Source organism: Phyllostomus hastatus, unplaced genomic scaffold (assembly GCF_019186645.2).
Source record: "Phyllostomus hastatus isolate PE091 unplaced genomic scaffold, TTU_PhHast_1.1 phas_contig_210, whole genome shotgun sequence".
In the NCBI taxonomy this organism is placed as follows: Eukaryota; Metazoa; Chordata; class Mammalia; order Chiroptera; family Phyllostomidae; genus Phyllostomus; species Phyllostomus hastatus.
This window is the reverse complement of record NW_025333737.1, coordinates 13,663,708-13,687,306: the sequence shown is the minus strand read 5'-3', so window position 1 is coordinate 13,687,306 and position 23,599 is coordinate 13,663,708. Positions and strand designations below refer to the sequence as shown.

Below are 23,599 nucleotides of genomic sequence, written 5' to 3'. Positions count from 1 at the left end.
ACTTTTGCAGTTTTATAATTTTATTTGACGATAAATTTAAAATTTTTATTTCATCTCCCTGGCCATTGGAGACTTGAGGAGACAGGCCAAAGGCTTCTGGGAAATTTTATTCATTCTTTTGTGAAAACTCAGAAAAATTTTTTTCTGGCTGGTACAAATGGACATGAAACCTGGAAATGCCAACTGCCACCATTACCACGAAGAGAAGCGACCTAGGGCAAAGCCCAAACTCAGGAGCAGGCAGGAAAAGTTATCACCCCTCTGTCCTTGATAAATGTTAAGTCAAATGATGTCCGTAACCAGAACTACACCTCTAATTAGTCACATCGTTGTGGTTCTGTTACCCTTCATTGTAACCTATGAGCTCCAAACACTGGAAAGCAAAACACAGGCATGGTGAAGTAACATAAATGGTGAAACTTAATCTTTATTTACAAGACACTGTAAGATAGGAAATTCCACATAGAAATAAGAAACTCATTGAAAGGAGAGGTTTCATACAGTATGTACAGTTTGGAACTGTTCAAGTATAGTTTCATTGTAAAAAGTGCTACAATAACAAACCACATTTAAAAAGAGTTCTTAGTAGAGAAACAGTAAGACGAACTTATACCAAACATAGCACACAACAAACAACATTTTATGCCTCAGCTGGACAATCTAAAAGTTAAAGGTCCCAGGAGCGCCATCCTGAACTTGGAACGTATAGCCATCAGAGGTAGTTTCTGGCACAACATTTTGATCTTCCTCTTCCTGGAAGTATTAAAAGAGAAAATGTAATCTCATAAATATGGCATATTTCTAAGCAGTAGCCTACCCAGAAGTCTGTATTTACTCTTAAGGTCTTCATCTGCATATTCCAACCTTTAATCCTGTACCATATTTGAAAAAGCGGAGGAAGGGAGAGAGGGCTGCCAAAACGTGCCAATTCATTAGCACAAGGGAAGGGAAGGTGCTTCTCTGCCTTTCATGTTACTAGGCAAGGGAAAAAATGCTTATTAGGCCCAGAGTATGGCCTACTTCTCCAGTGACTAGCTTACTCCACTGACACACTTACTCTCAAAATATTTTAAGATTCCCAAGGCTATTTATTCATTTCAAAGCCAATTGGTGATTTTTAAAAAATCTCAAGTTAAAAAGATTATATTATCATCAAGCCAAACATTTGAGGAGCAAATACATATACATTATGTCCTACTCACACTGATAATTCTGCTGTATTTAATAAGGGTACAGGGCATCTTTAAAAGCATGAGAGCCCTGGCTGGTGTGGCTCAGTGGATTGAGTGCGGGCCTGTGAACTCAAAAGTCTCCCAGTTGGGGCACATGCCTGGAATGCAGGCCAGGTCCCTGGTAGGGGGCACATGAGAGGCAACCACACATGAATATTTCTCTTCCTTTCTTGCTCCCTTCCCCTCTCTCTAAATAGAGAAAAAAGCCCTGGCTGATGTGTCTCAGTGGAGTGATTCCCAGCTTGTGAGCTGAAAGGTCGGTGGTTCGATTCCCAGTCTGGGCACATGCCTAGGTTGTGGGGCTAAAGTCCCCAGTGGGAGGTGTGCGAGAAGCAATCAATGGCTGTTTCTCCCCTCCTTCCCCCTCCCCTCTCCTCTTTCTATAAATAAATAAATAAATAAATAAAAGCCTTATTTTAAAAAGTCTAAACTTAACCTTAAATGTCTACTTTCCAAATTCTTATTAACATTACCATGTCACTCACCTCTACAGAGAAATACTTCTCAATCAAGTTTAATGAGGCTTTGTATATAGATTCATTTTCATGGTTTTGTAGAGCTTCAATTTTGTCCAAACCTCCACATTCTTCGATCATTATACTAAGTTTCTCAGTTTCACCTAGTTTCTCAGCAGCCTAAAAAAATCCCAATCTGTGTTTGAATACTAATATTTATCAGACAGAAATAACACTTCACAGTTCCTTTAACAAACCTTATGAGATAAAAACTATCTCCATTTTACATTTTTTAAAAAACACAAGGGGAGCCCTGACCAGTGTGGCTCAGGTTGGGCGTCGTCCTGCAAAGAAAAAGGTTGCCAAGGTCACTGGTTGATTCCCATTCAGGACACAAGCCTGCGCTTAGGGTTTGGTCTCCAGTTGGGGCGCATACAAGAGGCGACCCATCAATCTTTCCCTCACATTGATGTTTATCTCCCTCTCTTCCCCTCTCTCTAAAAATAAAGAAAATCCTAAAAAATAAAAAATTCAAGGTGATCTGACCTATACTTGCTCTTAGCAACTACTTCCGTAGCTTTTGGTCACAAAGATCTTTGAATAGTTCTCAACCTTTTCTGTTCATCATCACCTGGACATCTATAAAAATGACACTACATTTTTCACATTAAGTTTTACAATTTTATATATTTTACCTGCATAGTAAGTTATTTAATCGAATATTTTAAAAATGACACTATATTCAGGTTCAAACTGGTCTGTGATGGAAACAGATTTCTGTTTTGTAAGAACACCCCAGATACATAATCTCTTAGTTAAGGTGGAGAACCACTGTCCATGGAGAACCATGGTCTATGGTACACGAACACAAATTTCCCTGAGTCATCTGTTGATATAAAAAAAAAAATTTATTAAGTGTAAGAATACTGTGATTTGATTTTTTAAAAGTCCTCAACTTTTAGGAGATATAGAAATATTTAGATGAAATAATTTGTTATGAAAAATTTAGGAGACATAATTAAAGGGAAGTAGGATAGTAAGTCAAACGTTGACAAACTGTTCACAATGGGTGACGGATAAGCCAAGGATCATTATATTCTAGACTCAAATTACCTTGTTAAAACTTACCTGGAAGATATTTGAAATGGCATCCAGAATAACCAGAATAATTTTGGTATCTTTCACAGTTAAGAGATTCATCAATGGTTCTATTATGCCACAGTGAACAAGGTAAACAATCTGTTCAACTGTCCCACCACTTGTATAGTTGGTCACAGCCCATACAGCTTCCTTTTGTGTCTTAAAGTCTGCCTAATAAACATAAGAAAACAGGTTTATTTCAGAATGGTTGTAAAAAATAAGACTCCAAAAATACTATTAAAAAAAAAAAAACTTAAGTTAAAGAGATTATTGGCCATTATTTAGCAAAGAAATGCAACATCGGTACATTAAGAGTCTTATTCCCTGGCCAAGTAGCTCAGTTGTTTAGAGCATCACCCCAGTACACCAAGGTTGTGGGTTCAGTTCCCAGTCATGGCCTGTACAAGAAGCAACCAATGAAGGCGTAAGTGGAAAACAAATCGATGTTTCCCCCTTTCTCAAATCAATAAAGAAAATTTTTTTTATAAAAAGTTAAAAAAAAAAAAAGAATCTTATCAAACACAGTTCCAAATGCCTATCCATAAGTGCTAACAATTCTTGGATTAAGGCCTAAGGCTTCACTACCTTAGAGAGAACAACAACGAGGAACGGGACTAATCCATGATTCACAACTTGCTGTATCTGGTCCTGACGGCCAGCTGTGATGTTTGACATGGTCCATGTCGCTTCTTTCTGAATATTAGTCTTAGAGTTCATTAACAGACTGGGAAACACAGCAAGTGCTCCCGCATCTATTACAACCTGAGTCTGTTCATCTGTCCCAGTGACAATATTTCCTATGGCTCTCAGCGCAGGAGTCTGAAAAGGGAAAAAAAAAAAAAATAATGACACAGTGACACTTGTCTTTTATTTTTCTAATATTGCTCAAAAATTCTATACCCCCCAAATTTTGATAAGTTATAGGCTCATCACAGCCTCAAATAAGTAGTATGTCAATACTAATATCAAATAATTATGTTCCTTATACTTTATGTTCTCATCTGAAGGTTAACAGCTTACCACAATTGGCAATTCAGTAGCTCCCAGGAGCTTCACAAGCTGCGGCACAACTCCTGTTTTCACAACCATTTCAATCCGTTCATTTGGACCATCAGTAAGGTAGGAGATGGCCCAGCAGCTATCTGCTAGTACTTCTGGGTCATCATGATGCAAGAGACGAACTAAAGTAGGAAGAATCTGCTCAACAGCATCTAATGGGGGTGCAGGATTCTTGTTGCGACAAAGGTTTGACAATGTCCAGGTAAGATTACGCAAGTAGCCACACTGAGGGAAAAGAAAAATGCAATAAAGGTCCTGTTTGGGGGGGAGGTGGGAAAATTAGAATCAACAAGTGAGTAACTTCACTATGTCAGTAACTTACTGCTAAAGATGACATATCAGGAACTGCAAGAAGAGCCAACAGTGGATCGACTGCACCGTATTTGATAACCAAGTCTCGGAAAACTGAACCATCACCTGAAAAAAGGGCAAAGTCAAACCTATCTACTTTTCTAGCACTGTCAATATTTAGTGATCCAGTGTGCCAATATTTTAACATAAAGGAAACACTCTCAGAAATTCCCTAACTTACCTAGATGCCACTTTCACACCTAATAAGCACCAGAAGAAAGCAAGTTCAAAACTTAACACAAAGGTCACTACTACTTATAACAAAGCAGCCCTGGCTGGTGTGACTCAGTGGACTGAGTGCCAGCCTGTGAACCAAAGGGTCACTGGTTCAATTCCCAGTTGGTGCACATGCCTGGGTTGTGGGCCAGGTCCCCAGTAGGGGGCACGTAAGAGGCAACCACACACTGACGCTTCTCTCCCTCTTTCTCCCCTTCTCTTCCCTCTAAAAATAAATAAAATCTTTAAAAATACAGTAACACTTTTTCCAACCTCATGATTAGAGACATTCCATCAAAACAATTTAAAATGCCAAGTACCTGCGATGTTTCCCAGAGCCCACACAGCTTGTTCACTGATGTGAGCATGGGGAGATGCCAACAAAGAAATGAATGCTGGGATAGCACCTCCATCTACTACAGCCTTGGTCTGTTCCGATGTCCCGGAAGCAATGTTAGTGAGGGCCCAAGCAGATTCAAACTGAATGGGACTACAATCAGTTCTGCCCAAAAAGGACACAAATTTTGGAATCAAACCAGCCCGGATTATGTTGTCTATCGGTGGCTGTTTTTCCCTAGAAAGCAGTTTCCTATGGGTGAGCAGGAAAAAAAAAAGTTGAAGGTGATTAACAAGTAAGTGTGTGTAAAAACCAATTAAAAATGCAATTCAAGAGTTTAGAACTTCAGATAACCTTTTACGGTAAAAGCACTAAACGCTCAAATTATCCTGTAATTTAAAAGGAGCTGGACACACTGGTTGCAATGTACTACTGTATGTGGCGTCTTTAAATACCCATTTTTCCAAAATCAAAATATCACCAGTAATGGCTCTGGCCAGGTGGCTCAGTTAGTTGGAGCACCATTCTATGCACCAAAATGGTCCCGGGTTCAATTCCCAGTCAGAGCACATACCTAGGTTGTGAGTTCCATCCCTAGTCAGGGCGAGAACAGGAGGCGACTGATCGATGTTTCTCTTTCTCTCCCACCCTCCTCTCTAAAAATCAACAATCATTTCCTTGGATGAGGTTTACTATAACACACACACACTCTACCACTAATGTAGATTACTCTCTTCTCTGAATCCCTACAGAAATCTACCTTAGATCTTGCCAGTTTTTTTTTTTTTAATGTTTAAAATATTTATTGATTTTACAGAGAGGAAGGGATAGAGGAAGGGGAGAGAGTGAGAAACATTGATCAGCCTCCTCCCATATACACCCTGACTAGGAATCGAACCCATGACCTAGGTATGTTCCCTGACCAGGAATCAAACCCTCAGCCTTTTGGTGTACAGAACACTCCAACCAACTGAACCATACTGGCCAGGGCTAGATCTTGTCAGTTTTTTAAAACTTCAAGACACCTGAAAGTTACACTCTCATTGTTAATTTGTTTCTCTGACCAAGTAAGGTTAAGTCTTTTCCACATTTGCCATTTAGATTTTCCATACCATTACGCTCCAGAAATTACTAATCCTTTCTGTGAGGGATGTCACAAATATGTGTATGATGAGAGATAAGAGTCTAAATATACTTATTTTCTAAATGGATATACCATTCTAAATGTATATGCCAATCCCACTTACTGAACAATTCCTTTCCCTGACACTTACTTGAAATGCCACATTGACAAAAAATTTGTAATTCTTTTTTTTAAAGTACACCAAAGGTTAATAGTGATGATCATCGGGTATGGGTGGGACTTTAGAGGTATTACAGAAAATCACAGTTTTACCTAAGGGAAGATTCCTAAAGCTGGCTTAACCATTATCCATACCATCTATCTCTTTCCCACAAAAAAGGAAAATCTGCCCTGGCTGGTGTGGCTCAGTGGATTGAGCGCAGGCCTGTGAACCAAAGGGTCCCCTGTTCGGTTCCTAGTCAGGGCACATGCCTGGATTGCAGGCCAGGTCCCCAGTGGGGGACACATGAGAGGCAACCATACATTGATGTTTCGCAAACTCTCATTCTCCTTCCCTTCTCCTCTGAAAATAAAATCTTTTTTTTTTTTAAGAAAATCTAAAAAGGCTAATTTCTAGGGTTACTTATGCTACAACAGACAAGACTTACCTTGCAGCCTGAGTAGCTTGGAGCTGGCTTTCCAAATTGTTGCTATTTATGCCTTTGACAATGTCCTCAACAGACCAATTTATAGTGCCCTACAAAAACAGTGGGATTTTGCAAATTATCTTTTGGATTAACTACAAATAATAATATCCCTCTTTGTCATTGGGAAGACATTTTTTTTAGGTTTACAATCAGTTACTAAATATTCATTAGCCCTACATTTACTTTTGCCTGTTAGTTAAATATTCATTATTTTACATGCGGAACAGTTTTCAGACAAGTACAAAAAATAGAGAATACAAAAAAAAAAAAAAAAAAAAAAGGTAGGAATGAGCCAGAGAGTGGCTGGTTCTGGACATACTTTCATTTGGTACTGGAATGGGCCAGGTCAGGTTACTGAGCTGGCAGCTGTAAATGCAGGCGAACATGAAGGGAGATCAAAGCTAAAGAAGACCTTGGGTCAGGTTCAGCAGACTATTAAGAGCGGATAGGAAACCCAGCAGAACTACTGATTCAGAGCAGGGAAAAAACAATCTTCGCCAATTTCATTGCTAAAAGCGTAAAGATAGGAATGCTTTAAAATACTGAACCATACTGATTTTCTGGGTTTACCATAATTCATAAGCTAAAATATATTCACCTGGTTGTTGCGGTTTTCCTGCAGTGGAGAAGTAGCATCATCAGGAAAGGAGCTCACATTTCTCCTTTTCAACATCTGTTCATCCTTCTTAGCTTTCCTCAGCTCCACATTAACTTCTATTCGGCGACGCCTCATTTCCTTGGTAAAAGGTAACAGATCATTTCACCTATTACCACTTTAGGTTTTGTTGCTAAGTAAGGGCTTTTTTTTTTTTTTTCAAATTCCCAAAAATATCTTTCCATTTAACCAATACTATATGAAAGCAACAGAAGGTACTCACTGTACTGTCTTTCCCCTTGTTCTTAAACCTGTTAAGGCGGGCAGCTGGTGAGTTAGCATTCTCATTGGTGGACATGGTTGTGAGACAAAGGGAGACAGCTATGAGATGAGGGAGAGAAAAAAAATTTCCCGTTTATCATTTTGCTTTGTCTGTAAGGAAAATATTAACAGATATTTCACATTCTTCTTTCGTACTAATTCTTTGAAATCTTGTGTGCATTGTAAGCGTACACCATAGCTCAAAATTCGGACTTGCCACAAGCATGTCCAATATTGGACGGTGCAGATCTAGACTACTATGTACAGTCCATGAATAGTTAACTGAAGACAAAGTAGGAAACTGAGCTTACAGTAAAAACTATATCCTAGGCTCAATAGATTCAGATCCTCTGGTCTTTAAATAACCAAAACAGGCGCACTCCTCACAATTTTCAATAAAAGAAAAATTTCCTTCACTATTGCATTTATTAAGCCTTCCATAACATTTTTCTGTCAACACTGAAAATCTGCGACGCAGTTCTCTGTATCTTCCGTATCTCGCTAACACTTTCAATGCCAGGAATTTCGAGTGAACATTCTTCATGAGGATGATGATTATCAGCTGACATCATTCAGACTCGCTACTTAAAGAGCAACCTTCAAAGGTTCCTTTCGATTTATCTTTACTCCATTATGTTAACTTACGAAATTGGCACAGCCAACCCAAGGCCTACGTTGTAAGAGGTAGACCATACAACTTCCACCTCCATCATCTCCAGTCCCGTGCCCTGTCCCCCACCCCCGGAAGATGCAGCGGAGGAAGGGCAGGCGGCGCCTGGCCGCCTCCTGGCACTTTGGCCCTCAGAACTCAGTCTGATTTTCCGAGTCGCTACGAGTCAAGGCTCTCGCTGAGGTCCGCAGAGCCTAGACGGTCTAAAGCCCGCGGGCTGGCATCGTATAAACAGCCCCCTCGACAGCGAAAGACGCCCTAGAGGCCTCCTCAAAAAAGGAGGCCAAAGCCAGGCCGGGCGTGTACCCGAGGCCTCCCCTCCCGCCACCCGCAAGCTGCCTAATGGCCACTCGTACATGTCTGGCCCGGGTGGGCCTGAGTTCGTACCTGCACTGCCTGCTTACTCCTTTCACAGAAGACGTGCGAGGCGGACAGGCTGCGGTTCGGTTGCTCTGAAAACGCCCGACACTGATCAGCTCGAAGACCGTGTGGCTCGTGCAGCCGGCCGGCGCGATTTAAATTTCCCGGTGGCTCCGCATTCCGATTGGCTGGTTTGAGCTTACGTTGTGCGTCTATTGGTGGATTTGAAAAACACGTTGTGGGCGGGGGGTCGTAGGGCCTAACCCGAGAGAGGAGAGTATCGCGAGATGAGGGAGCCGCCAGGCAATCCTAGCAGTTCCGAGTTGGAAGACTCCAAATCCCGGCAAGTAGCGCGAAGGGCGGTTTTCAGCCTCCTCGCAGCCGGCCTTTGCAAAAGGGTTTGAGCGTTCTTAAAAAGTTGCTGGTCTTTTTCCTCGGCTGTTGCGTTGACCAAGTACAACGAATGATTCCCAAAATTATTCTTTAAAATGTTGACATAGAAACATACTGTAAGTATATTTCACAGAAGGAACTTGGGAGAACTTTCTATCCATTATGGAGAAGAAGGACTAGACAAATATGTGTGGCATTTTTTTTTTTAAGCATGCGTCGTAAAAGACTGCATGGAACCCACAAATATACGGCAACGAGAGGTTTACTATGCCTGTTTCTCTTGACACGCTTTTATTTTTAAATTATTTAAAATCTGTATTTACAGAAGAATTGCAAATCTTTACCTATATTTGCCCAATGTTAACATTTTGCTACATTTTCTACTATCTCCCTCTCCTCACCTCTCTGTATGTATACAGGGATGGGCAAAAGTGGGTTACAGTGGTGACTACGCAAAACAGTTTATTCTTGTGTTACCATTTATTCATTATTGTATCAGTTATTTGTTACAACTTTAATCCTAATTTTGTCCACCCCTATATATAGTCCGTTTTGAAGTTTTGCCAGTCTTTCCAGTAACATTCTATACTGTATTTTACACATTTCTGAATGTTTGCATTTATCATTATTTTTTTTCCATGTACAATTACTTTTTCAGGTACTAATTATCGTTGTCAGGGCATCGGGATTATGGATCATTTTCTTTCTTCAATTTTTCTGTATCCTAAAAAGAATGTCTTGAGAAAAATTAAATTGGTTTTCTTTCTTGCTCTACATAAATTCAAACATCGAACGTTTTCCATTCTTGCAGGCGTTTATGCCAGCTTCATTCACTGTGTGGCAGCCATGGGGTTGTTCTTGAGAGGATGACTCTCCTCTCACCTACCCAGTCAGCATAATCCCATCCCCCAAGCGCAAACATGTGGAAAGAATTCACCCCTAAACCAGTCACTGCCAGGCATTCTCTTGCTACTCTGAGTGTTTCAGGGAAATGCATGAAACCTAAATTCATCTTGGGAAGGCTGTGCCTTTTCTTTAATGATTGGAGGTAGGAAAGGAAACTCTGTTCTGACCTAAGGGGATGTGAGTTGTAGAATTCTGAATAGGACAATTGTAGAGAAAACAGGAAAACTCTAATGAACACCCTGCCCTACCCCTGAAGGTTACAAATACATAACTTTTTATGCTCTTAACCACTATTCAGGACCTGCACCTGAAAACAACCTGAAACAGAAATATAATGTCAATTGTGAAAGTTACCTTTGAAAGATACAAGGTTGCCCTGGGGAACTATGCACCCTGCACCACATGCCCAAAAGTGTTCCAAGTGTTTTACATATATTAAAATATTTCATCTTTTTGTGTGTGTGTGTGTGTGTATTGTATTTTCATTTTCTTTTTTTTTAAGGATTTTATTTATTTATTTTTAGAGAGCGAAGGGAGGGAGAAAGAGAGAAACATCAATGTGCAGTTGCTGGGGGCTGTGGCCTGCAACCCAGGCATGTGCCCTGACTGGGAATCGAACCTGCAACACTTCGGTTCGCAGCCGGTGCTCAATCCACTGAGCTATGCCAGCCAGGGCTTAAAACATTTAATCTTTTAAAAAATTTTATTAGGGTGACATAGGTTCGTAAGTTTCAAGTGTACAGTTCTACAATACATCTGTATGTTGCATTGTATACATATTAATACATTTAATCCTCACACCTCTCGGAGGTAGTAATGTCATCTGTTCCATTTCACAGAAGAGGAGACTAGAATCACCAGTGGTTAAGTAACCTGTCCAGATTCACAAACCCAGGCTGTCTGGTTCCAGGACCCATGCAATCTCTCAACCATTCAGGACTTGCATCTGAGAACAACCTGAGACAGAAATACAATGTCAAAAGTGAAAGTTACCTTTGAAAGATACAAGGTTGTCCTAAGGAACCATGCACCCTCCACTCTTAGCTATTGTAGTTTGGAGATTCAGGAGAGGGCCTCTGACCTAGGGCCAATCAGTACATTCCACCCTAGTCACAGGGATAGATTTGGTGATGAAGATGTAACACAGTGCAATAAAACATCTACAGAGGCTTTTAAAAAAAATATTTCATTTATTTATTTTTGTTTGTTTGTTTATTTATTTTCAGAGAAAGAGAGGAAGAAAAACATCAATGTGATCTCAAACCTGCAACCCAGGCATGTGCCCTGACCAGGAATTGAACCACCAACCTTTTGCTTTGCAGGATGACACCAGTCAACTGACCCATACCAGTCAGGGTCTACAAAGCTCTCTTTTTTAAAAAAATTGTTTTTAGCCCTGGCTCATGTGATCAGTGGATTGAGTGCCAGCTTGGAAAACAAAAGGTTGTTGGTTTGATTCCGAGTCAGGGCACAGGCAGCCTGGGTTGTGGAGTAGCTCCCTGGTTGGAGGTGTGTGAGCAGCAGTAGCTGATCAGTGTATCTCTCACACATCCATGTTTCTCTCCCTCTCTTTCTCCTTCCCTTCCCCTCTCTCTAAAAATAAATAAATTTAAAAAAAATACTTTAGAGAGAGAAGGAAGACAGAAACACCGATTTGATTTGTTGTTCCACTTATTCATGCATGCATTAATTGGCTGATTCTTGTATGTGGCCTGACTGGGGGTGGAACCCACAATATAAGGGGTATTGGGTTGGTACTCTAACAAACTCAACAATCCAGCCAGGGCTTATTGAGGCCTTTGAGAGTGAGATACCCTGTCTCTTCCATAAACCGTGTGATGATGTAAGCATGAGAATGGAGCTGCTCTGGAGAAGCAAACCAGGTGTGACCAGGTATGAATAATCTTAGTATGTCAGCCTTTCTTTCAAATTAAAACTGTGTTCCAGTGAAAAAGCAGCTAGTTTAGCCTGCAACTCAAACATCACACAAATGTTTTCCTCCAGAGACCACCACTGTATTTTGGTATGCAGAAGTGATTTATGCATGTTTTCCATGTCACACAAAATATTAAGAAGACGTCTGCTTACCTGAATGTGTTTCTGCAGAAATTTAGAGAAAGCTAGCAATAGTAAAGCCATGTTACAAGACTTAAAGACATTGAGGTCATTAGGGCCCTGAAAATGGATGTAAGAAAAAAAAGTGTGCTCTAGGGTCGAGACTGAATACAATTAATAATTCTTATAGCATTGTCATTATTCATTAATTATTATTCACTAACAGTGTCTTAGCTTTAATGGAAAGCATCTCCTGGATGGCTTATGATCCACAGGTAGTAAAACAATGACATACAGGCAAGATTTTAAGAACACACACCAAGCCCTGGCTGGTGTGGATCAGTGGATTGAGTGCTGGCCTGCAAACCAAAGGGTCACCGGTTCAATTCCCAGTTAGGGCACAGGCCTGGTTTGCAGAATGGGTCCCTCAGTGGGGTATGCACAAGGGGCAAACATTGGTATTTCCCATTCTCTCTCCCTCCCTCCCCCTCTCTAAAAAGTAAATAAATAAAATCTGAAAAGAAAAACCCCAACTCACCAAAATGTTAACAGTCTTTATCTCTAAGTGGTAGGATTATAATCAATTTCAATTTTTTTTCATTTGGCTTATCCCTATTTTATATGGTTTTACAATGAACAGGTATTATGTGTCCAAAAAGAAAATGAAATTGTGTATTTTTTAAAACCACAAATGCAACATCTTACAAGCAAGAAGCACAGAGATATTTATTGTGCAAGAAACCAGAAAGACTCTAAATCTTCATCCAAAACCTAGCTTTAAGGTTTTAAAAATATCCATATTATTCTGTATTTAGAGATCTTGTTATATCCATTTTCCCTTTATTTTTTAAGTTTAGATCAGTTTTGGACAGCAAACTCACAATTATTAATAACCACACCTAAAACAAAACCAAAAGAAACTAAGCAAACAACTAGAACAGAAACAGAACCACAGAAATGGAGATCACATGGAGGGTTAGCAACAGGGGAGTGGGAGAAGAGAGGGGGAAAAGGTACAGAGAATAAGTAGCATAGAATGTAGGTTGAAAATAGATAGGGGAGGGTAAGAATAGTATGGAAATGCAGAAGCTAAAGAACTTATAAGTATGACACATGGACATGACTAAAGGGGGGATATGGGTGGGAGAGGGTGTACAGGGTGGAGGGGAGTGAAGGGGGAAATGGGACAACTGTAATAGCATAATCAATAAAACATCTTAAAAAATAACTGGATGAAAAGAAGTTTAAATCAGTTTTTAAAATTACACTTGATATACAATATTATATTAGATTAGTTCCCAGAGCATACCCCAGTGATTACACATTACATTACTAAGTGATCATCCCAATAGACCGCATATTCATCTGACACCATACATAATTATTAGAATATTATTGACTATATTTCCTATTCTGTACTTTACATCCCAACAGGACTATTCTGTAACAATCAATTTGTCCTTAATCCCTTCTTCACCTTTCTCACGCATCCCCCGAACCCCCCTCCCATCTGGCGACCATCACAATGTTCTCGGTATTTATGTGTCTGTTTCTGTTCTGCTTGTACATTTGTTTTTTAGATTCAATTATTGATATGTACTTATTGCCATTTTATTGTTCACATTTTTTATCTTTTCCCCCCTTCTTCTTCTTCGAGATACTTTAACACTTCATGTAATACTGGTTTTGTGGTGATGAATTCCTTTAGCTTTTTCTTGTCTGGGAAATTCTTTATTTCTCCTTCCACTATGAATGATAGCTTTGCTGGGTAGAGTAATCTTAGTTACAGGTCCTTGCTTTTCATCACTTTGAATAATTTTTGCCACTCCCTTCTGGTCTGCAAAGTTTCTGTTGAGAAATCAGGTGACAGTCTCATGGACACTCCCTTGTAGGTAACTAATTGCTTTTCTCTTGTTGCTAAAAGCAAGAGATTCTGTCTTTAACATTTTGCATTTTAATTTTCTTGGTGTGAGCCTCTTTAGGTTTTAATTTCTTTCTCTCTCTTCCCTTTCCGGCACCCTTATGATGTGAATGTCGGAGAGCTGGAGGTTGTCCCAGAGGCTCCTTACACTACCCTCATTTTCTTCTTTTTGCTGTTCTGATTGGGTGTCTTTTGCTTCCTTATATTCCAAATCACTGGTTTGAGTCTCAGCTTTATCTATTCTGTTGATTCCCTGTAAATTATTCTTTATTTTAGTTAATATAACCTTCATTTCTGGCTAGTTATTTTTTATGGTCTTTGTGTTCTTTTTTATGCTATTGAAGTTCTCAGCTCATTGAGCATCCTTATAATCAGTGTTTTGAACTCTGCATCCAGTGGATTGCTTGCTTCCATTTTGTTTAGTTCTTTTTCTAGAGTTTTGTTCTGTTCTTTCATTTGGGACATGTTTCTTTGTCTCATTTTGGCAGTTTCCCTGTGTTTGATTCTATGAATTAGGTAGAGAGGCTACATCTACCAGGCTTGGTAGAGTGGCCTTATATAGTAGGTGTTCTGTAGGGTCCAGTGGCACAGCCTCCCTGATCACACAAGCTGGGCACCCCAGGTGTGTCGCCCCATGTGGGCTGTGTACACCCTTCTGCTGCAATTGAGCCTTGATTGCTGTTGGCACGTCAATGGGAAGGATTTATTCCTAGGCTGATCTGTAAGGACTGGCTGTGACCATCGACCACCATGGTGGTCCTGCTGTGCAGACAGGCCCACCCTACGAGGCAAGACTTAGTTCATCAGAGATGAGGTGTCCCCTGAGGCCACCCTTTCCGTGTGTTATTTGTGCAAGTGCTTCAATGTTGTCTGAAGCTGTCCACCAGGGTGCTGGTTCTGGGGCCTCCCAGGGGGTACAGGCCAATGTCAGCTGCTGCCTGTGTTCTGCACAGGGTCACCTGGCATGAGCTACAAAGCAATCCGCAGATGGCTGCTACTTATGCTGGGCTTGGAGGTGCTCAGGAGAGCCCAAGCTGCAAACCAAGGCAGGCTGCTTCTAGTGCAGGGCCTTGAACCACTTAGCGGGAAGTACGGGGCACACTGAGGCCAAATGCTGCTTGTTTGAGACATTTTAGGAAAGTCTGAAGCATGAGCCAAGACAGGCATTCCCATGGAAAAGCCACTAGAAACAGCTTGGGTTGAGCCCAAAAGGTGGGTGAGGCTGGTTCTCAGGGAATCACCTGGATGGTATCTAGGTTGATAGAGACTCATATATGGAACCCACCTGTCCACTCTGTTGGGGTGGAGGGACGGCCTCAGGAAAGGAACAATGGCCTCTGCCAGCAATTTCATCTGGCAGAAAGTTGCCCTTCCAGCTCTGTCCCTAATGCCAGACCATTCATTCCTCCCTATACATCCCTGGTGCCTTTCCAGCTGCTGCCCCAGTGCTGGAGCTCAGAGGGATGGAGTCTGAATTAGTCTGGCAGCAAGCCCTTTAAGATCTACCTGGAACTCCAGAAGCCAAAATCCCCACTAGTTTTTATAGCCAGAAGTTATGGGGATTTCTCTTTCTGGCACTGGAACCCTGGGATGGGGGGGCGGGGTGCCTGGGATGGAGGGGCTGGGACACTTCTCTCCTTGGGGAGACCTCAGCAGCCAAAATGTCCCTCCCAATTTTTATCTGCTACGCACAGGTATGGGGCTTACCTGTTCCACAGCTCCACCCCTCCTACCAGTCTCCATGTGGCTTGTTCTTTAAATCCTTAGCTGAAGGATTTTCATTCTGCTAGATTTCAGGTGCCTCTGAACGATGGCTGTTCTACAATTTAGTTGAAATCTTAATGTGATTATGGGAGGATGCAAGTACCACATTTACCTACCTTGCCATCTCGACCAGAAGCCTCTATAATTTTCCCTTTAATCCAGAAGAAAAGAGGAGAGGAGGAGGAAAATGGATGTAGATGAGTGAGGTAGAGGGACGAAATTACAGAAGAGCCTATTTACACATAATAGGTCATCAAATTAATGTGCCTTGAATAAACGCAAGAAAAAAAAACAGGAGGAAGGTACTGTAAATGATGGGAAGGTTGAAGTGGGGTGTAGGACGACCTAACGCTCTCTGAATGATTATTAATGTCAGCGGTAGAGGAAGATCGAGAGGAGCTTTATAAAATGCAAACGCCCCGCCCGCCCAGGTAAACAAAATTAGAACGGGGAATCACAGTCAATGGAATTTTGCTTAAAGTTCCCCAGCCGCGCGTAACACGCAGCCAGGGCAGAAAACCTTCCAAAAAATCCAGCAGACAGATAACAGACTGCCCACAAGCTGAGTACGCAGTCCAGCGAAGCAGGTCACGGAGAGCCTGCGCAGACGCACGAGTGCCGCACTGAAGTCCAGGCCAAGGGTGCAAAAGGGCGCAGGCGCACGTTGGCGCCGTTGGGGGCGGCTTTCCAAAATACACACAGTCGCGAGCGCACGGAGCGTAGGGGCGGGCACGATGATGCCATCACGTAAGAGGACGTTGTGAGAAACATCTTTCTGTGGTGACCCAGTGGCCTAATGGATAAGGCATCAGCCTCCGGAGCTGGGGATTGTGGGTTCGAGTCCCATCTGGGTCGCACGAAATTCCATTTTGGTTCAGACCAACCGATTTCAAGGACGATTGTCTGCAAAAATCGTCCTTGCAAATGAAGTGCACCTCCGCGTTTTGAAAACATGGCAAATGAGACTTTGCAAGTGAAGGCTAACGGCTGACCCAAAACAGGAGCATTTATCTTGCTTAGCTTTACTTTTAAAAGAAAAAATCGTACTGGAGACAAATGGCTTCACCTCTTTTTCTGTGTACGGGCCACACAAGCAAAACTCTCCCCGTCCTTACCCCAAAGGGTGTGTGAGCACATCCAACTGTGCTGGCTCCAAACATTTATTTCCAGTACTAAAGAGAGTTTATAGAAAAGCAATTGTGCTGTTACAGCACAAAAACATAATAAATATAATTTATGGTCTGTCTCTAAACTATTATGAACAATAAATTGTCGTTAAAATGTACGAGTTTGGGGGACTGTCTGTGTGTCTGTGAATTTTATTTGCAAATTAGCGTGTTAAAAGAAAATCAGAGTTGAAGCTTTTCAGACTGGTTCAGTTGACTAGCTTGAAGAGTTTAAACCCTTCTTGCAAAACTTGTACACGAAAAATATCACTGAGTTAACTCCTACTCTTGAAAAACTACTAAACAGTAAATTCAACATAGTATCCTGGATTTGAGCCTGATACAGAAAAAGGACATTAGTAGAAAAACTAGTGGAATCAGAACACAGTCTGGTGTTTAGTTACCAGTAAGTACTGTACCCGTGTTGATGTGTTTGTTGTGACAAAAGTACATGATAATGGAAGATGTTAACATCAAAGGCAACTGGGTGAAGGGTAATATGGGAACCCTCTGTTTGATCTTTGCAACTTTTTTGTGAACCTGAAATTATTGCAACATCAAACACTTATTTTTAAAAAAACAACAACAAGCAACCAATGGAGAAATTTAACTAATATCCTCAACCCCCTTTTTAAGATTAGTCATGTACTGCTGAAAAATTTTAAACCAGAACTCATTTAAGAATGCCAGAAAATACACCAGAATTAATATTAAAATACAATTCGATCATATGAACATTCAGAATTATCATATTTTACAATTTACTACTTTGCTGTATTAAACAAACAGTAAAGTTGCCGTTTTTTCTCTACTCTTGGAAATCCCATAACAGCAACAAGAAGGATGAGCAGCAGAACCACAAACGACACCATCAATGACACTAGGAAACACCTGAAACTCCTCAAATAAAAGGAGGTAGAGGATGTTCTGGCCATAAATCTTAGGAAAGGCCAGCAGAGGGCGCTTCTCCAAGAGGAAAGTCGCACTCTAAGAGGCAAAACAACAATCCCTTGTTTGCAGCAAGACTTCGAGTGTGGACAGCGCCTCCTTCTCACAGGGAAAGACCCGTGTTCTGGGTGTGGATTTGCTCTCCTTGTTTGTAGGGCTTCTGCTAGCATCACTACTCTGGGATTTAGACATTGCCAGACTGCAGGTGTCCAGGAACCAAGGAGAGGAGGTGGGAGTGGTCCCTCCCACTATGACCCTAATGATTGATTCACTGAAATAATTTTTTGCTTTCTTTTCCAGAGATCAGGGACTCAATGCGTCCAGAGGTCTTAGAACCCAAGGAGAAGTGTCTAAACTAGTAAACACTATCATGGTTCCATTCATTTGAAGCCAAGGCGGCCGGTTGGCCAAGGGACTTCTAATACCTCTGAATCAATAGACAGAGAAGGGGTTACTGTTATGAGCTGAATGCTTATATTACCCAAAAATTTATATGTTGAAGCCCTAACCCAATGTTACAGTGTTAGGAGGTGAGCCTTTGGGAATAATTAGGTTTAGATGGGGTCATGAGGGTAAAGCCTCCATGGTGGGATTAGAGTTCTCATATTTCTTATATTAAAGGGGAGAGTCTAGAGGCGTTCTCTCTCTCTCTCTCTCTCTCTCTCTCTCTCTCTCTCTCTCTCACCTCTCCCCCCCCGCCCGCATCTGAGGACATGTGAAGATAGAGAAAGAAGGCAGCCACCTGCGAGCCAGGAAGAGTTCTCACCAGAACCTAACGATGCTGGCACCCTAATCTCAGACTTCCAGCCCAGGAAATAAATGTCTGTTGTTCAAGCCACCCAGCCTGTGGTGCTTTGTTATAGCAGCCCCAGCCAAGAGGGTGCCATAGATATGATTGCCAAGGGAAAAATGGCTCTGCTACTCAATGGAGAAAGAGGGCAAGGTCTAGATACCTAGAGATTCACTAGGGGCACATCTTAGTGTGTCCTTATCCCAAAGACCTGGTTAATGGGAATTCAGTAGAGCATCCAGTAAAGACAAACCACCATGAACTCAGATTCTACAGGAATAAAGTTTCAGATCTCCCTACCAGGCATAGAGCACTTGATTACAGCTGTGTCACTTTGGGCAAGTTACTTAACCTTTCTGTGCTTTAGTTACTCATCTGAAAAATTGGGCTTAAACAAGTATCAATATATGTTCATGTTTTGATGTAAAGATTTAATACTTGGAACAGTGCTCATTAGGTACCAGCTGTTATTATAATCATTATTTCCATTGACAATATATGTTCTTTTACATTTCTTTATAACATTACATGAGGAACTACACAAATTAAGAAAGGAAAAGTTTACCAATTTCCTTATGAATTGTTCAAAAAATAATTTATTGATGTACAAGTACATAGTTATATTGAATGTTTAAAATTTTGAATTAGAATTTTCTTAAAAATGCTCAAAATTAATTTATAAGGTTTAAAAATTTTTTATTTTTCTTTTAGTATTTTATTTATTATGCTATTACAGTTGTCCCCATTTTTCCCACTTTGCCTCCTTCCTCCCAGCACACCTCATGTGTCATGCTTATAAGTTCTTTGGCTACTCCACTTCCTGTACTATACTTTACATCTCCATGTCTGTTCTGTAACGACTTGTTTGTTCTTTTTAATCCCCTCACCTCTTCACCCATTCCCCTACTCCCTCCTCCCAACTGGCAACTATCAAAACACTCTCCATATCCATGATTCTGTCTCTGTTCTTCTTGTTTGTTTAGTTTGTTTTTTTTTTTAGATTCAATTGTTGTTAGATATGTATTTATTGGTATTTTATTGTTTATAGTTTTGATATTTTTCTCCAATAAGTCCCTTCAACATTTCATATGATAATGGTTTGGTGATGAACTCCTTTAGGTTTTTTGTTTGTTTGCTTGTTTGTTTGTTTGTTTGTCTTGGTCTGGGAAGTTCTTTATCTGCCCTTTGCTTCTAAATGATAGCTTTGCTGGGTAGAGCAATGTTAGCTATAGGTCCCTGCTTTTCATGACTTTGAATATTTCTTGCCAATCCCTGCAAAGGTTCTTTTGAGAAATCAGCTGACAGACTTATGGAAACTCCCCTGTAGGTAACTAATTACTTTTCTCTTGCTGCTTTTAAGATTCTCTCTTTATCTTGAACCTTTAGCATTTTAATTATGATGTGTCTTGGGGTGGGCCTTTTTGCATCCATCTTGTTTGGGACTCTCTGTGCTTCCTGGACTTGCATGTCTATTTCCTTCACCAAATTAGCAAAGTTTTCTCTTTCATTATTTTTTCAAACAGACTTCTAATTTTTTTACTCTTACTCTTTTCTTTCTGGCATCCCTGTGCTGTGAATGTTGGAGCTCTTGAAGTTGTGCCAAAGGCCGTTTGTACTATCCTCAATTTTTTGGATTCTTTTTTTTTCTTGTCCTTCTGCTTAGTGGTGTTTTGCTTCTTTATGTTCCAAATCATTGATTTGATTCTTGGCTTCATCCACTCTACTGGTGTGCCCCTGTAAATTGGTCTTATTTCAATTACAGTAAACTTTGTTTCTGACTGGATATTTTTTTATGCTGCTGGGTTCCTCACTAAGCTCCTTGAACATCCTTATAACCAGTGTTTTGAACTCTGCATCTGAGAGATTGATTATCTCCATTTTGTTTAGCTCTTTTTCTGGAGTTTTGATCTGTTCTTTTATCTGGGTCATGTTTCTTTGTCTCTTCATTTTGGCAGCCTCCCGTTGTTTGTTTCTATGTATTAAGTAGAGCTTCTTTGACTCCATGTCTTGGTAGTGTGGCCTAATGTAGTAGGTGTCTTGTAGGGTCCAGCGGCACAGTCTCCCCTATCACCCAAGCTGGGTACTTGAGGTGTGCCCTTTGTGTGGGCTGAGTACACCCTCCTCCTGTAGTTGAGTCTTGGTTGCTGTTGGCAGATCAACAGGAAGGATTTACCAAAGCCAGTCAGCTGCAAGGATTGGCTGTGGCCACTAATAATTTGGGTGGGGTAGGGTCTCTGGGGATCTCCAAGGCAGGTCAAACAGTGTTAGCCAGGGTGATGGTGTCTCAGATATGGCACCAGATTGTTGGTTCTGTGGCCCTGTGGGGGGAGAGTTTAGAAAAGGGACAATGGCCCCTGCTCACCTTGATGCCAGACACTTCACTTTCTCCTTGTTATGCCACTGGTGCATTTTAAGCTGCTATCCATGCTGGAGTTCAGAGGGAGTGAATCTGAGTAGGTGATTGCATGTGTGGGTTCTTTAAGAGGACCTGCTTGGGGCTCTAGCCATTTCTTCCATTGACTCAATCCCCACTGGTTTTTGCAGCCAGAAGTTATGGGTACCTATCTTCCTGGTGCTGGAACCCTGGACCAGGGGGCGTGGTGTGGGGCTTGGACTCCTTGCTCCTGAGATATCCCTCCAGAATTTTTATCGACCACACGTGGATATGGGACCAGTCTGTTCCATGTCTCCGCCCCTCCTACCAGTCTGGATGGATGAAGTTTATTCAATTCTGTAGTTGTCAGACTCCCATTTGACTTCATTTCTCAGTGTTCTGAGTGATGGTTGTTCTATATTTTAGTTGTACTTTTGATGTGGTTGTGCAAGGAGGCAAGCCATGTTTACCTATGCCACCATTTTATAGGAAATCAATCTAAAGTTTTTATATTGATTGATTTTAGAATGTGTGGGGGGACAGAAACATCAATTTGTTGTTCCACTTGTTGACACATTCAGTGGTTGATTCTTGTATGGGCCCTGAGCAGGGGTCGAACCCACAACTTTGGTGTAGTTGGACAATGATCTAACCAACGGAGCTGCCCAGCCAGGGCAATTTATAGCACAATTTATAATTTTACTATCATAGTTGGCTTAATCATAATAAGAAAAAACATCCAAAAGAATGGTAGAAAAACTAAGCTCAGCATAATGATTACCTCTAGGAAGAACAGGAAAATGTATTACAGAGGGGCCTATGGGGACTTCAACTCTGTATTAGTTACCCATTGCTGTAAGAAAGAAATTACACCAACAGTTAGCAGCTTAAAACAATTATTAAACGTTTGTAATAATCGCCCTTCCTGTGGCCCAGGAACTGGGGAGAGGCTCAGCTGGGTGGTTCTCCTCAGGTCTCTTAGGAGGGGTCGGTCAAGCTGTGGGCCAGCACTGCGGGCGTATCTGAAAGCTCACCCGGAGAGGATCTGCTTTCAAGCTCACTTGCTGGTTGCTGGCAGGTCTCAGTATCTTAGTGCTTTAGGCTGAAAACTTCAGTTCTTGCGATGTGGGCCTCTCATAGACTACTTGGGTGTCTGCCAAACAAGGCAGCTGGCTTTCCCCAGAGCAAATGATTTAAAAGAAAGAGAGAATGCATGACCAAGATGAGAGTTTAGTATATTTGTAAGCTAATTTTGAAAATGTGCTTCATCACTTCTCCCTTATGCCATTGGCCAGTCAGACCAGCCCTGCTACGGTGTGTGAGGGGATTCACGGGGCGTGAGCACGAGGAAGTGAGGGCCTGGGGGCCAGCCGTCTGGAGACTATTTGCCACCAACTGGGTTTGTAATTTTTAACACTGAAAAATATGAAGCAAATATGGCAAGCAATTTTAAAATTTGATAAAACTCGGTCATACTTAAACAAGTATTCATTATATTATTCTCAATTTTCTGAATGTTAACTATTTCATAATAAAAATATCTTCCCTGGTTGCCAGATGAGAGGGCACTGGGGGACTTGGTGAAAAGGCGAAGGGACTGAGAAGTGCAAATTGGCAGTTACAGAACAGTCACAGGGATGTAAAGTACAGTGCAGGGAATACAGTCAGTGATATTGTAACAACTATGTGTGAAGCCAGGTGGGTACTAGAGTTATCGGGGAACCACTTCATAAGTTATATAATGTCTAGTCACTGTTATACACCTGAAACTAATATAATATTGAATGTCAACGGTAACTGAATAATAAAAATGATAGTTAAAAATAAAACAAAAACACCCTTCCCCTTAAAAATGCTCAGAGGAAGAGCATGCCTCAAATAATGATGACAAAGAATTGTGAAGACAATATCAAGAAACAGTTAGGCACTCTCACAGAAATACAAAAGAAATAGTCCCTGTGAATCAGGAAACTTTAAGAAGTGAGTAGACTAAGATGAAAGAAAATAGGAAGAACCAAAATAGGTGTTGACTAATAATAACTCCTTGGAAGTAAATCCTTGTTGGGAGGTGCCAAGGCAGAGGTGATACTACTGAAAATGAAATCAGTGACGTAATGTGCAAAATGTCTCCTAGAATGAAAAGGAAAAAGTTAGAAGTAAGAATGATTGGAGAAAAGATAAAATATATAGAAGATACAATCAGATGATCAATAATAAGAAAGTCACAATAGAATAGAAGTATTTGTCAGATTCCTAAGGTAAAAAATGGTGTGGGTGTACAAATAAACAGAGGTCAATGTATCTGAAACAAAATCAAGTCTTCGGTCACTTGAAAATGGGACATTTGGCCCTGGTTGGTGTGGTTCAGTGGATTGAGTGTCAGCCTGTGAACCAAAGAGTTGCCAGTTCGATTCCCAGTCAGGGCACATGCCTGGGTTGCAAGCCAGCTCCCCAGTGGGGACCATGCATTGATGTTTCTCTCCCTCTCTTTCTCCCTCCCTTTTCCTCTCTCCGAAAATAAATAAATAAAATCTTTAAAAAGAAAATGGAACATTTGTGGTGTCCCCTACTAATGAGGAATACCAATAAAACAAAGTGATGACTATGATATTATTCAACAAAGTTTGGAAAGTATTCATCACAGTGCAATAAAAAGTTATAGTAAATATTTGAAGGAAGAGGCAAATATATTATTTATAGAGTATGTGATTTTTTCACTGGGACAACCCAAGGGAATCAACTGAAAATAATTTGTACTATTTTTGGATATACACAA

The 23,599-nt window shown here is 40.9% G+C and overlaps 1 protein-coding gene and 2 non-coding genes across 3 annotated transcripts; 2 read left to right on the top strand and 1 right to left on the bottom strand.

Moving 5' to 3' along the window:
• Positions 1-402: 402 nt before the first annotated feature.
• KPNA2 (karyopherin subunit alpha 2) lies at positions 403-8,672 on the bottom strand. The gene is made up of 11 exons (XM_045836586.1): positions 8,534-8,672; positions 7,439-7,536; positions 7,159-7,296; positions 6,522-6,610; positions 4,774-5,042; positions 4,209-4,303; positions 3,848-4,111; positions 3,413-3,646; positions 2,816-2,998; positions 1,718-1,867; positions 403-753 (listed from the first exon to the last, which is right to left on the bottom strand). The coding sequence occupies exons 2-11, from the start codon at positions 7,511-7,513 to the stop codon at positions 661-663; spliced, it is 1,590 nt and encodes a 529-aa protein (XP_045692542.1). The 5' UTR covers positions 7,514-7,536; positions 8,534-8,672; the 3' UTR covers positions 403-660.
• Positions 8,673-11,870: 3,198 nt separating this feature from the next.
• LOC123817795 lies at positions 11,871-11,998 on the top strand. The gene has a single exon (XR_006785509.1). It is a non-coding gene; the product is annotated as a small nucleolar RNA SNORA33 (small nucleolar RNA).
• A 4,329-nt stretch (positions 11,999-16,327) lies between these two features.
• TRNAR-CCG lies at positions 16,328-16,400 on the top strand. Its single transcript has one exon. It is a non-coding gene; the product is annotated as a tRNA-Arg (tRNA).
• Positions 16,401-23,599: the final 7,199 nt, after the last annotated feature.

What these genes read in the sequence shown, in the direction of transcription:
- KPNA2 (XM_045836586.1), bottom strand. Translation starts at nt 7,513, where the DNA reads ATGTCCACCAATGAGAATGCTAACTCACCAGCTGCCCGCCTTAACAGG. An exon ending in GGCTCTGGGAAACATCGCAG is followed by an intron (nt 4,304 to 4,773) that starts GTACTTGGCATT and finishes CCCTTTTTTCAG; the next exon opens with GTGATGGTTCAGTTTTCCGA. An exon ending in CTGATATGTCATCTTTAGCA is followed by an intron (nt 4,112 to 4,208) that starts GTAAGTTACTGA and finishes CTTTTCCCTCAG; the next exon opens with TGTGGCTACTTGCGTAATCT.